General features: G+C 46.0%; 2 protein-coding genes across 2 annotated transcripts in view; one reads left to right on the top strand and one right to left on the bottom strand.

Moving 5' to 3' along the window:
• The window catches only part of LOC132484430 (interferon regulatory factor 6-like), a 97,292-nt gene that overhangs the window by 42,277 nt on the left and 40,757 nt on the right, over positions 1–14,258 (top strand). The window lies entirely within an intron of this gene.
• Positions 2,487–13,603, bottom strand: LOC132484429 (interferon regulatory factor 6). The gene is made up of 7 exons (XM_060090949.1): positions 13,427–13,603; positions 9,645–9,849; positions 8,484–8,612; positions 6,297–6,455; positions 4,649–5,041; positions 3,819–3,937; positions 2,487–3,159 (listed from the first exon to the last, which is right to left on the bottom strand). The coding sequence occupies exons 1-7, from the start codon at positions 13,598–13,600 to the stop codon at positions 2,935–2,937; spliced, it is 1,404 nt and encodes a 467-aa protein (XP_059946932.1). The 5' UTR covers positions 13,601–13,603; the 3' UTR covers positions 2,487–2,934.

The following is a 14,258-nucleotide window of genomic DNA, read 5'->3' as shown; positions in this document are numbered from 1 at the left end:
ACTACTGGGTTAAGACCACATAAAAACACTCATCCATTCCTCTAACATATTCATCAGCTTTTCATTACAATCACATACTAAATGTTCAATCCTTCTTGGCACTTAAGAACACCGTTCTCTATACCCTTTGCCAGCTCACATTTTCTGGGCCCCCACCCAGGTGTACAGCCTGGCTGTTAGCGTCTCACAGAATAAGGGGAAGAGACCAGCCCAGATCCAGCAGTTGCCCTCCCAATGTATTTTCTGTGGATTCTTTTTAACTTTGAGCTATGCAGATACAGACAGAGGCAGCCAGACATCAAGACCAAATCCCTCACTTCACCCACTCAACACAATGCCCCCAAAATATAAAGTTCCTATACCTTGCATGTTTCTTGGTCTCTAGAAGCCCAACTTCTGCTCACAGCTGAGCCCCTGAGCACCCAGATTTCTCTTGGTCATGCTTTAGTAACAGCAGATTCTACTAGGTCCCTTAGAGAGAACACCCAGATTTCTCTTGGTCATGCTTTAGTAACAGCAGATACTCTAGGTCCCTTAGAGACCCTAAAACCACAGCTTAAGCTTTCTAAATAAGTAAGTCCCATTGCCACTTGTGATTGAGGGGCTTTTGAAATAAAGCTAGCACAACTTTACAGCTAGCTCAACTACAGTAGCAAGTAGGAGGTGGCTTGCTTTAAGGGTAGCAGACCAGACATGGACTTTCTTAATATGGCATGGCACACATAGGTATCAGTATTCAGGAGGGTTGGAACCTGCAACCAGGGATAAGCATCTTGTTTTCCATTTAGGTCCTGGAGTTTAAATTATGTATAATTTCATCCTAAAAAACAAAACAAACAAAAACAAAAGAGAGTCAACGGGTCAGGGACAGAGCGAACGTTAATAGATCCGACCGGTTTGTGGCAGCCATAGCTGCAATGTTCTACACCTTAATCTACACTCTTCACCTTAACTGTTCACACCCAGCTACCTCCACCAGGAAGGGAGACAAGCAGGTTTGTGCTAGGTGAGCCATTTCCAGAAAAGCACTGCTCGGCCCTTCTTCACCTCGACCTTTACACATTTAACACCCCCCTTTTCCCATCCACAAAATATCCAAATGACAGGAAGACTGTAAACATCTCCATACAAGGAGGAACTGTCCCTGTCTCCTCTGTGGTCACAGGAGTTGGTCCTGGATGCCCAGCTCACTCTCAGGTCTTCCTCAAGGAAGGGAAAAAAGAACAAGAGAGCTCTGTCCTCTCCAAAGGCTATCACTGAGTTATATACTGTCGTCTACCACACACATACAGTGGTACAGACATACCTCATTTTATTGTGTTTTGCTTTATTGCACTTTGCAGATACTGTGTTTTTTACAAATTGAAGATTTGTGGCAACCCTGCGTCAAGCAAGCCTATTGGCGCCATTTTTCCAACAGCATTTTTTCACTTCATGTCTGTGTGTGATGCTTTGGTAGTTCTCACAATACTTAAAACTTTTTTATTGTTATGTTTGTTATGGTGATCTGTGATCAGTGATCTTTGATGTAACTATTGCAAAAAGATTATGACTTGCTGAAGGCTCAGATGATGGTTACCATTTTTTAGCAATCAAGTATCTTTTTTTTAATTAATTAATTTATTATTTACTTTTGGCTGCGTTTGGTCTTTGTTGCTGTGCGCGGGCTTTCTCTAGTTGCAGCGAGCGGGGGCTACTCTTCATTGCAGTGCACAGGCTTCTCATTGCGGTGGCTTCTCTTGTTGTGGAGCGCAGGCTCTAGGCATGCGGGCTTCAGTAGTTGTGGCATGCGGGCTCAGTAGTTGTGGCTCGCGGGCTCTAGGGCGCAGCCTCAGTAGTGTGGCACACAGGCTTAGTTGCTCCGCGGCATGTGGGATCTTCCCAGACCAGGGCTCGAACCCATGTCCCCTGCATTGGCAGGCAGATTCTTAACCACTGCACCACGAGGGAAGTCCCCAAGTATTTTTAATTAAGGTATGCACATTTGTACTTTTAGACATAATGCTATTGCACACTTAACAGACTACAGTATAATGTAAACATAACTTTTATACGTACTGGGAAACCAAAAAATTTGTGTGACTTGCTTTATTGCAATATTCACTTTATTGCAGTGGTTTGGGAATAGCCCTGCAATATCTCCGAGGTATGCCCATATTTCAGTGGTGATAAGTTGAAAACCTGACAGCCAATTCTTCTACAGAATCCCTAAGCCTTCTACATCAACAGCTTCCCTTTAGAAGCTCAATTTGTGAGTTTTTACTCCACAGGCTTGGTGACTTTCAGACTTTGGCACCTATTTCTATTTAGATATCTAGCTTGGTTCCCAAGCAACCAGCCGGTGCCCCTCCCTCCCTCTTCCCCCATCAGGGAGCCAGCTTACTATACTAGCAGAACAGGTCAAACGGAGATCAATCCTGGACAAATCAGTGCTTGAGGGAACTTTAATGAAAGCAAAAAAAAAAAAAAAAAAAAAAAAATGGTGCAAGAACAAGGCAGAAATGTTCTGTTCCAGGCAGTTTTGCCTTGTACAAGTAGAATGAAGTCACTGAGTCAGAGTTTTAAAGCTGGCATTATTTCAGGCATCATTCCAGCTCCTTCATTTTATAGTAATGAATCTGAAGCCCAGAGGCTAAACGACTTGGTTCAAGGTCACACCACTGGAAGCAAAGCTGCAGCTAGAACCCTGGTGTCCAAACTCCCAGGCCAAATCTCCTTCTACTACATTACACTACCATGGGGAGGTTTAAAAAAGAAAGGGAAAGTATGAAGGGTGATTTTTCCATAAATTAAATCAACTTTAAAAGGCACATCTGGAGAGTCAGAGAGTACTAATATTGTTAGAAAGAAGAAAGGTTTAAAAGCTGGTTAAATCTAATTTTAAAAATCATATGTACAATATTGTAAAAAAGAGAAGGAAGACGGCATTCATGATTACTGGGCTGGCAGGGTAGGGGACAGTTGCATGCTGGGGGTGGGCTGCATAGGCTGCCAGCTTTCCTGGGTTTGCAGGATGCGGTACAGCTGCTTCAGCTGAGCAACAATGTTATCCTTGATGTCTGGCGTTGAGATCTGCAGGCGGACACTGCCACTGTCAAAGGATCGTGTGAAATCACCAGAAAACATCTCATAGATCATCCGAGCCACCACCGGAATGACCTGTTCAGGACACAGAGCACACAGCTATCCACTGAGGAAAGGGTATTTTTAAACAGCAGCAGGGGCCCAAGATTGAAGGCAGGACCAGTGAGGCTGTGGGGAAGCCCACCACTTTAATGTCTAGATACAGACTATGCCTTCATCTCTCTGGACCATCCTGCCAAGGTTCACTTTAGAATTTGGTTCAAATGAAGGTAAAGAACCTAGAAGTAGCATCACATCACATGCCTAAATAAATAACTGCTTATTTAGCAAGACTTTTATCCAAATTTCATCTACTGCCTGTCTTGATGCACAAATCCACAGCCAAACCCAAGTGGTCTTGCTGCCACTTTCCAGAATAAGAACACGTTCTTAAAAGTACCTCAAAAGGTTTTTCCAAAAGAGCTAGAAAGAGTCATATCCTATTAGGTTTCAGCAAGACTCTAATATTAGTCAGTAAGAGAATAAGGTCTCCCCTGAATCAGTCACTTGCTTTGAGGACACTGTTTTCTCCAGCCTGGTCCTACTGTACAATGTACAAAGCTCAAGTTGCTACATCTGATGGGATTAAAACCCGCAGAGGCTGATGGATCCTCACTCAGGGCTCAAGTCCAGACCTAGGGGCTAAAGCATTAATAAAAAGGCAAAGAGTTGCTGACACATTATTATCTCCTCACCTGAACCAAGATGAGTTTCCTTTCCTGAGGTTTCCCATCTGGCCATTCTTCCCCAAAGCATAAGTAGATCTCAAATGGTGGCTGTTTCTCTATCTGTCCTTTCTGGTGGGCAATGAGATCTGCAGAACACGGAAGAGCATGGAGTTTGGGGTACTGGGTCATTCCACACCTACTCAGTAAACACTTTCTTTTACACTGTCCAGAATAGTAGCCACTGGCCACATCATGTGGGTATTGAATTTAAATTCACTAAAATTAAGTAGTTCCTTAGTCACATTAGTTACATCTACATACTCAATAGCCACATGTGGCTAGTGGCTACCATACTGAACAATACAAATATAGAACATTTTCATCATTGCAGACAGTTCTACTGGACACCGCTTAAACCAGACTTAGGGTTCAAATCACATTGGAAAATTCACATCTCAGTGCTCTCCCTAAATATGTCTGCTTAAATTTGCCACGCAAATATGTCCCAAATGAGAAGAGTATATGTTTTGCGGATTATGATAAACAGGGTCACCTTCCAAAGTTAAGGATAAGCTGGTAGAATGTGGGGAGCAATAAGGCTGTCTCCTTCTTCTGCCAATAAAGGGGCCACAACCACCTAAAACTGGCTTCAAATGCATAGCTTTGGAGTGGAACACCCTTCTTTGTTGCCCAGGTCACTTTTATTTTTCAGAATCAAGGTCCCCTTCTACCTTGACTTCCTCCAGAAGAAACCGTTTGGTTAAGATCTTTGCAGAGCCAGGAAAGGGGGGCAGGAAGGAGGAAGACAGACTCGCAGGGAGCAGTTCCCACCATCAATCGTCTGAAAAAAGACTCACCACTAAGGAACGTTTCCAGACAAAACAGTTTGACCTTCTTTTGTCTCTCGATCAGGTTGGGGGCAACAAGCGATGGGGCACATGGCCCAGACCAGTACACCTTGCACTGGCACAGCCTGATGGCATAGATGGCATGACCGCTGACCTCCAGGATCAGTCCTCTGTCCATGACGTCTAGCAGCTTGCTGGTGAACAGCTTCTGCTTCTCATTGGTGATGTGCTCCGGACCTGGGAACTTGACCTGCTCCAGGCTGACGGGACCAAAGAGCTCCTCCTGGTCAGGCATGGGACCCAGGTCTCCATAGAAGAGCCGGCAGCCCTGGGGGTTGCTCACCGTCATGGTCTGTGCATACTCCTTCCCACGGTACTGAAATTTGATGTCCAGGTCAGTCACTGCAAGGTGAGGAGGGGGACAGTGAGAGTCCTGCTCTGCTGCTCTGCCCGTCCATCCCTAAGACTCATGCAATGCAAGTCCATCAAGATCAAGCCACCTTTCAACCAGCATTCAGGAAGGCCACTGCCATAGTTATCCTTCCTGCAACAAAGGGAGACATCAACATATCCCTGGAATATTCACTCAAAAGGCTGCCTTGAAGCAAATAGTTCAAATTCCATCTATACTATCACTGTTCAGTCACCACACCCTAACAGCTAGAATTTCTCCAACCAAAGTTCTGGGTCCCAGTCTCCCCATTTTGTACTGAGTCTTTACATCAATAGGCATTGGAAGGAGCTGAAAACTAAGGCAGCATCTGGTTTGTGTATCTTTTTTTTTTTTTTTGTGGTATGCAGGACTCTCATTGTGTCCTCTCCCGCTGCAGAGCACAGGCTCCGGACTCCCAGGCCCAGTGGCCACGGCTCACGGGCCCAGCCGCTCCACGGCACGTGGGATCCTCCCAGACCGGGGCACGAACCCACGTCCCCTGCATCGGCAGGCGGACCCCCAACCACTGCGCCACCAGGGAAGCCCTGTGTATCATTTTTGACTCACTGTTTAAATACACCAGAGGAACAATAAGAAATACCAAGGCATATTTCTGAAAATTACACAGATGAGCACACACCGTTGATATGTTCTAATAATATATCACAGAAGGACACAGTTCACAAAAAAGTAAATTTTCACTCAGCAAGTGTCCATTGAACCCTATAGGTCTTATCAAAGCTATCAGCCTCTTGGACAAAATGCTAGTACTCCCCCCGCACCTCCCCTACCATGTGTAGTGTGAAAGGGAGGTGCAATGACAATGATTCTTCACTGAGATCAATGTGTACCCAATTCTGAAAGAGATTTTCTCTGGGTCCTAAAGTCCCTCAAAACCCAAGGGCCTCCTTGACCAAATCCACAGTCATTAACTTCCCCATCCCACAAATCCCCTGGGCAAACTGATAAACCCAGGCCTTCCACCCACCTAACAGGTGAGTAACCTAGAGCTGCACAGCACCAATCAGAGCATCCCCATGGGCAAGTAGGTATGGGCTAATGTTTCTTTAGTTCCTGGTGACTCATCAGCCAGCCAGGAACCAGACACAGAGGTTGCCTGGGGGACTATTCTATACATGGCAAAGAAATGGAGGCAGAAGGTGGGGCAGGAAATGGACTGTAATAGGAGCTGAAGATCCAGCTAGAAAATCAAGGCTCACTTACTTGGGAGAGAGCTGATCCACAGCTCTGGAGAGCTATAGAAAGGCTGTATAGGTGCCTGGGGTACTTCCATCTCCAGAGGTTCCGTTTTGGGCCACACTGCTTCGGGGCTGCAGTTGCCCACACTGCAGTTGCCCACACTGGCTGGTGCTATGGGAGAACCTAGAACAGAAGGATGTGGGTGAGCAGGCAGGAGCACCACACATGCATATCACCTGGCTCCAAAGCTCTCAAACCTAAAAGGTCCAACACTGGACCACAACTCAGTGTGGTAGCCCATCAGTAATTCCCCCAACAAACACCAAAAGAAATAAGGCTCTGCTGCTTCTACTTCCTAATCTTATTAGTTCTCTCATAAACTCATAATTCTGAAAACATGCATTTGCTGATGATTAACAGACAAGTGGGCACTCCCTGGGGTTAAATTAGAACAAGCATGAATGAGAGATTCCCTGTTACAAAATTGGAACCCAGCAATTAAACAGAAACTGGTTGTCTTCCGTAAAATGAACTCAACTAAATTGGTTGATTAGCTTCGAGTAAGTGTTAATGTATAGAAATTCCTTTAAAAACAAACACATACTTTTTTACACGCATGAAACATCTGGAAGGATACTCAAGAACCTGGAAAGATCTGTCTCCCTTCCAGGGAAGGAACTGTTCAGACAGGTTAGAAGGAAAACCTTTCAGCTGATTTCCTTTTTGTACCATTATGAATTTTAAACCATGTAAGAGTATTATTTATTCAAAAGTATCCAGTTAAAGCTTTTAAAAGAGAGAATGAAAAACACATCCTATATCCCTGCTATTGTCAAAGTTGGCTCACTCCAAAGTTTACAGATTTTTCCCCCTAGCCTCACCTTTTAAGCATCTATCCTTCAACAATTCTTCTTCCTCTGCCCAACAGCTCTGAAATCACAGAGGTTAAGGTTTCTTTGACCCTTTGTGTACGAGTCTGGTTATATCTATGTACCCATTTTACTTTTTTATTTAATATATGTTCACATGTTTCCATAAAGGATCCAAGGTGGCTCATAACGTAAGGACACACAATATTAGCTTTAAAAAAACATGAAAAAAAAAAAAAAGGGAAATCATGATCCTGGAAATGGGTTGCATCCTTTTAAGGGGTGAGAATAACAGAATGAGTGAGCCAAAGATTTGGGAAAGGATCTCACATTTCCAAATGTCCAAATCTTAAAATTGCACCAAGTGGGAATGTAGCTGTGGCAATATTCACCTGAGAGAGCTCTATGATCGCTGTCTTTACTCATCACTTGGTTGCAAGGTTATAACTGACAGGGTAAGTCAAGGAGGGCAAGTAGACAGATAAGAGTCATTTCCTGATTCTCAAAAGAAGGGGCATCACCTAGGGAAGGGTACTCCAAAATCCTACAGGAATCATCTGGATATACTAAATTTTCTAGGTGGCAAAAGTATCTCATTTGACCCTAGCAGCCAGATGGAACTTTTCTAAAAGTAGTGAAAAGCTACTCAACTGAATGCAAGTCATATGACTAGGAGCATATCAGTGGACAGTTCAAGTGAAGATGCTGTGGAAGAGCAGTTCACCTTGTGGCTGAGCGTCCTCAGAACGTGCAATGGGAGACGCAGTACCTGCTCTGTCTCACAGTGACCCTCCAACCTGTAAACTCATCTTTCCTGGGAAGCGGAATTCAAAAAGTCAATTAAAAAAAAGATAAAAGTCTCTAGTAGAGAAATTTTATCAGAGCCTAGTATTAAGAGCTGTAGAGCCACAAGTTTCCCATGATACAGCCTTAGCAGAGGCTGTTAAGGCAGTGACAGAAAATTTGTACCGAGGGAAATAGCAGAAGAGTTTGCCTACAATTCACGAAAATGATCCCTGCACTTGGCCTGAAGGAAATCAGCAACATTTATAACAGCTTGTGTATTTGTATGCGGGATTGAGAAGGAATTTAATTTTTTAATTTCTCTGAATTATCACATAAGATTCAGAAGATGCTCTCTCTGCCTAGAAGCCACCCCACTGGGATAACTATGCCTACGGAGTTCCTTTGCCTAGGACTCCTACTTGCTAACAGACTGGCAGCCTGGCCCCAGGGCCTGGTCGCTGCTCCCAGGGCAACGGTGGATATGGTGTCAACGGTTGCAAAATCAAAGCCCCTTACATCCTCTCCATGCCTCTGTCCCACCCCCCACCCCACTCACCATTGATGTTCAGGAAGGGGAAGGTGTCCTGGATGGGAACGTGGTGCTGTGACTGGTCCAGCTCATCTTCCTCATCTTCTTCATCCACATCATTATCTTTCTCATCCCAAGGAGCAGATCCAGTGGATCCTACCCGAGAAACACACACACACACACACACACAAAGGTCAGAAGTGAGGCGCTCACGTTGCACTGTCATCCCTGCAGCTGACCCACTGTTCAAGCTAGGCACTGCCAGCACAGAGGTTCCTTGGGTTCAGTGTGCACCCTCAATGCCAAAGAGTGGGAACCAAGGGTGTTCACCCCACTCCCAGCTCCTCCTACGGAGCCCCAGTGCAAGCTCTCATCCCCTCCCCTATCCAGGAGCTGCAGACCCTACTCCCTTCTCCTAGAAATCTTTTAATTCCTATTCTAAACCCCTTCCGACACATTAGCATCCATTCTAACGACCCAAGGAGCACAGCTTCCCTCCTTTATAAGCTTACTGAGAAAACAGACCCTTCCCTCATGGCAGAGCCTCACTAGATTCACTGCAGGTCAAGTCTAAATTATCTGGCTCTTAGTCGGAACTTGCTAAACATTGAGTAAATATAGGGATCAGGTGGTATTCTCCTAGGAAAAATACCATACAAATTAAATGATCACTTACCCATCATTTATAAAGAGAACTTAATAGCCTTCATAATGTCATGTCAATTGATTCTTAGAACAGCCTTTGAAATACGCAGGAAAGATGAGAACCCAGATTTTATAGTGAGAGAAGCTGAGGCTCAAAAGGTTGAATGACTTGATTCAATGTCCCACAAGTAGTGAGATGGAAAGACCGAGGTTTATAACTCAGACCTTCTAAGTTTTAATCCCTCCTTCTTGTAAACTACCTGGCCTCTCTTCTCAGTGTTGAGTCCCAAGAGAAGTTATTTTTTATAGAACTCAATACCCCCTCTTCTTTCTAATGCTTTACTGTTCCAGTGCGTGGGCAGGAAGACTGTGCTGAGTTTGTATCTTTTGTTCTCTGGGTTCTTTCTAGGGACAGGATTTCTTGCTTTATTTACCAGTCTTCAACTTTGTAAGCGAGGCGACTTTCAAGTCGACTATCGCTTTAAGGGCCCAGCCCAGAACCTGGCACACTGTCCACCTTCTCCCCAGGAGCTGGGGCCTCACCTGGGTTAATGATAGAGCCCTGGGGCTGGGGGATGTCACACACTTGATATATCTTCACTGGGTTCATGGGTACCTCCTTGGTGCCGTCGTACATCAGGTTGAATTCCCTGCTCTTGTTGAGCGCACAGCGGAGCTGGGCCTTCCATTTAGCTGGGTCGGGGTCGTCCACCCCTTCCTGGTACTTCCCTGTCTCCACAGCCCAGGCCTGAGGGATAGGAAACTGCAGTGAGTGCCTGCTTGTTGCCCGGAAACACTGAAAGTGTGCCCGCCCTCCCTCATACAGACACAGATACACACAGCCCTGCCTGACCGCCCCATCACCCCAACTCCAACTGACAGAGACTGCAGCAGAAAACACCACGCTGGGGACCAGGCAAGGCAGGGCCTGAGGGAAATTAAGCCAAATGCAAATACAGTCTTTTAAAAAGAGGAGCCTCATCTCAAGTGCTTGTGCCAGCATCATCTGTCAAGACTACAATGGCCTTAATGAAGGGTTGAAAATAAAGAAAACTCTGGAACAAGTATACACCAAAATACTAATGGTAACTTTTGGATAGCAAGATTTCAGGTAGTTTTGTTTTGTTTTGTTTGCCTTATTTGTTTTACACATGAATTGCTTATATAATAAGACGAGAAAGGGAGGTGGCGTATGATATGAAGAATTTAGGCTTGCTGCTCCCTCTCCCTTCAGTCTTTAATCTGATGCACAAATAACTGTTGAAACCAAGTACCTTTAGGAGTAGCAGCCCATAGGAGGGCAGGAAGCACGCTCTGGGGGTTCAGCTGGCCTCAGTGCGAGGCTGAGGGCCTCAAGTCCTAATAAACTCACACCACCTGCCTTTCCCTGCTTCCTCAGACTCCCACATTGGGAACATTTTGCTGGGAACACCAGTGGCTGGTGGCCTGGGCCAAGACCAGTGCGGCCCCGCCTCTCTGGTTTTCAATTTCCAGGTCTAACGGGCATTTATGTGTCTGTTCACGGGATATCAGCTCTCCCCCACTGTTAACGTATCTCAGATGTCTACACTTTCTTCAGGGCTGTGACGTATGTGCTGGTGCAGAAAAGGGGGATGTCTTTTGCAGAGGACTCAAGGTCAGGAAGCACACGGCAGCTTGTTCAAGTGGACAGGGCACATCGCTTGTCCGGTCCCAACTCCCCGCCTCTGCTCCTGAACTAGACTACTTCCTCAAGCCGAAATGGAACTTTTCCGGCCCCATCCTTTGAGCTCTCTGGTCTCCCTCAGTCAATCCCTGCAGAGCCTCACAATCATGAGGAAGCTTCTCTCAACAGCCGAGCTAAATCCTTCTCCTCCAATGCACTCATTTCTTCTTACCATCTTCTCAGACCTGGGGGCTCCTCCACTTGGTGTGCAGTATGGAATGAAGCAGTTTGACAAAGCTGCTGCCCTTGGGCACTCAGCAGGCTCCATTCCATCCAACCCCCTGCAGGGGATTTCAACCTCATCAGTCCCCAGTGTCGGAGAGGCACGTCTCCAGTTGCCCCTGGCAGTACCTGGCTGCTGCCTCCTCACGTTTTCCCCTCTCTTTGCTTGATCCTCCGTGCCCACTCCCGCTCTGGCCCCATCCAGCTGGCTTGGGCTGTGCTGACTTTGGCACAGGTCTGCAAAATTTCTGTGGCTCCCTGAATCCCTGCCCCTCCACAGAGAGCAGCCAGACTAACATCCTGCTCACAACACAGCCATTCCCCAGGGCCCACTCAGATGATGCAGAGAACCTGAGGCTGATGCAGCAGAGGGTGGTACCCACCACATGACAATCGTTGTGCTTTATAAACATCCCTTATTCAAACCCATTCTGCGTCTTGCCTCTGAGATCCTGGTCACTGGGCAGGTCCCTATTTCTCTTCCTAAAATGGACACAGTCTCTGCATTTTCATGGCAATTTACGAATCCCTTCCCACACACTGATTTCACTCAATTCTCACAACAATCCTGTGGGGCAGGCAAGACTGGTTTTAGCCCCATTTTACTGAAGGGGAAGCTAAAGCCCAAAGAGATTATGTGACTTGTTCAAGACCACACATGCAAGGGATGGTAGTAGGATCTGAAGCCAGGTCTTCCAGCTCCTGGTCAGAAGGGGCCGTCTGATAATGGGGGAGCTGATAGGCCTGGGTTCAAACCCTAACCCCACCGCTTATTGGCTATGTGACTTGGGCAAGTTACTTAGCCCCCCTGAGACTCAGCTTCTGCATCTGTAACATGAGGGTGCCGCCCCCCTTACAGTGTTCTCGAGAAGCAAATGAGATAATGGACCTAGGGTATGCAGCAGGCACCCACTTAATGCTAGTCAGAACGGCCCACACCCCATATCCTGCCAAAGGCCTGTCAGAGCTTGGGATCTGTGAAAGCACCCTCACTCTTCTCCTGACACCCAGGCCCTCCCTTAGCATTCTGCAAACAGATACACAGATATAAGTAGGACAAAGCAGCTTCCCACAGCCAATTTTTCCTCAAGCCCTGAGCATACAGAACATTCTCACGAGTGGAGCTTTCAGGAACCAGTCTCCTCCCACATGGCCAGCCACCACCAGGCACTTCAACAGCAAGTCCAGTTTCAGACCAAGGCCACAGCGAGAGGCCAGCTGGGCCAGGGCAGGCCCATCCCCCTCTGATGCCAGCTCCAGTAGTTGGTGCTGATTTACAGATGTTTTCCTTACCACTTTCATATCATTATTTAATGTTTACATTAAAAGCATTCATTTACTTTCTAATATTCACAGGCCAATTTTTCTTCTACCTCTCATCTCTACACCCAATATAACTGAGTTGGGTGGGAAACAACTCTAAGTTGGCTCTCTCTCCTTTGAGGTATGAGCCCACCTTTCCTGGCCCAGTCTCAGCAAGAACCTGGAGCATCAATCTTGAGAGGCTCAGGGCAGGGACTGGATTTCACTTCTGACTTCCAACTTATAGTCAGGGAAGAAATGGGCAAACTCATTTCTCCGTGTCTTGGGAGTGCAGGAACTAAAGCTACTCATGAGATGGAAGACTGACCAGCACAGAGAAGTTGGTCTAGAGCAGAGGCATGGGCTCCGGAGTTACAAACCACATAATACCCCTTCCCACAACGAGCTTCCCACCTACTTCTGTCTTAGACTTTGGTCTCACTGACATTTTATGAAATGCCACGTGATTCAATGTTAGTTTCAGTGAAGCAAAATAACTCTCACATCAGAGCTACTCTTCAGTTAAGAAAACATATTTGTAGAATAAAAACCTGTAATTAAATCGCCTTTCATTTTTAAGCGGAGGTTATGGATGGGGCAAAAGGTTTTAACATCAAAAGAAAAACTTGCAAAGGGCCCTCGACACCCATTCTACAGGCTGTTAGGAGCCTGCGAACACTCAGGAGTTCTGCCCTGATCTGGACAGCCATTCCCGGGCCAGAGCAAGAGCCCTGAGCGAATGAAGGGTTGATTGCTGGCTGATCCTTGGGAGTTCTAGAACAACATACACAGCATACACACACTTACAGGAGTTTAGCCAATCACACCTGGGATCCCTTGGGATGTGAGTTGAGTAGCTTTCACCAATGGGAAAGAATAAATGGCCTCAACCATAACAGACATGCCCCAACAAGAGAAATTACTATGCCTGCTAAGTTTGCCCCCACCCCCCATCATAAACATTCTTTTTGTTGCATCAGCATTTTGGATCTAGTACCTTCTTCAAGCCAAAATTGAAAACAGAAGAACAAAAAACCAGAAGGGTGTGAGAGAACTGGAAAACACTTCAAGTCAGATGGTAAAAGAATACCTTTACCTTGAAAATGGTATTTTCCTCCTCTTGTTGGGGGCTATGCCGGGTGGCATGTTTCCAGGGAATCTGGAAGCGTTTGGAGTCCCTATGTAGCCAGATGAGCCCAGGGTACAGGCCACTATCCACTTGGGCCACCAACCAGGGCTTCAGCCGAACTCGGCGGGGGTGGAGAGCCATGATCTGGGTTGGGGGAAGGGGGAAGAAATGGGGAGAGGAGAATTAGGCCAGCCCCTGGGAAAAGGTCCCAGCCACTGTTCCCATATGATAGAGCTACAGTTCCATTAGATTACAGCAAAGAAACTAAATATGGGAATAAACTGTGCCAGGTGGGGAAGAAAAGAAAACAGGTTAAAAGGTTCTTTTGATTCTTATTCCAAAGCCATTTATTTTTCATGCTCTAGCCAAATCAGACTTATCACGTAAGTAGATCACATTTCTTCTATTTAAATCCTGAGGCAGAAAAATAAAGAGATGATGTCATCCCTGCTGGAAAACAGTCCTTCCGCAAGTACCAAGGGAAGAGAAGAGAAACTGCTCTTTTCAATCTCATCTCGGGAGAAGGAAGAAAAAAGTTACAGAAATAGCAGGTATATAGGCAAGAACTTGAAGCATGCTCTCTTTTTAGACAACTAAGGTGAATGGGAATATTTTAGTAAGAAATGACACCATCAGGATGAGAGAGAAGTAGGCGAGGGATGGTCCCTGGTTCCAAAGTCCTCACTTACATAGATGGGCAGGCAGTGTATCCACAGGGATCTGAGAGCTGGGCCTCAAGTCAGTTTAACTTTCTCTGGGCCACCCAAAGTTTCTGCACCAAACAAAACAAAACAAAAAT

The sequence above is a fragment of the Mesoplodon densirostris genome, chromosome 2, assembly GCF_025265405.1.
Source record: "Mesoplodon densirostris isolate mMesDen1 chromosome 2, mMesDen1 primary haplotype, whole genome shotgun sequence".
In the NCBI taxonomy this organism is placed as follows: domain Eukaryota; kingdom Metazoa; phylum Chordata; class Mammalia; order Artiodactyla; family Ziphiidae; genus Mesoplodon; species Mesoplodon densirostris.
The sequence above is the reverse complement of the archived record's forward strand: the minus strand, read 5'-3'. Positions and strand labels throughout refer to the sequence as shown.

Excerpts from the sequence above, each read along its gene's own strand:
- LOC132484429 (XM_060090949.1), bottom strand. The coding sequence starts at position 13,600 with ATGGCTCTCCACCCCCGCCGAGTTCGGCTGAAGCCCTGGTTGGTGGCC. Across the intron at positions 6,456-8,483 it reads CCCCTTCCTGAACATCAATG|GTTCTCCCATAGCACCAGCC; the intron begins GTGAGTGGGGTG and ends CTTCTGTTCTAG. Across the intron at positions 3,160-3,818 it reads GGAAACTCATCTTGGTTCAG|GTCATTCCGGTGGTGGCTCG; the intron begins GTGAGGAGATAA and ends TGTCCTGAACAG.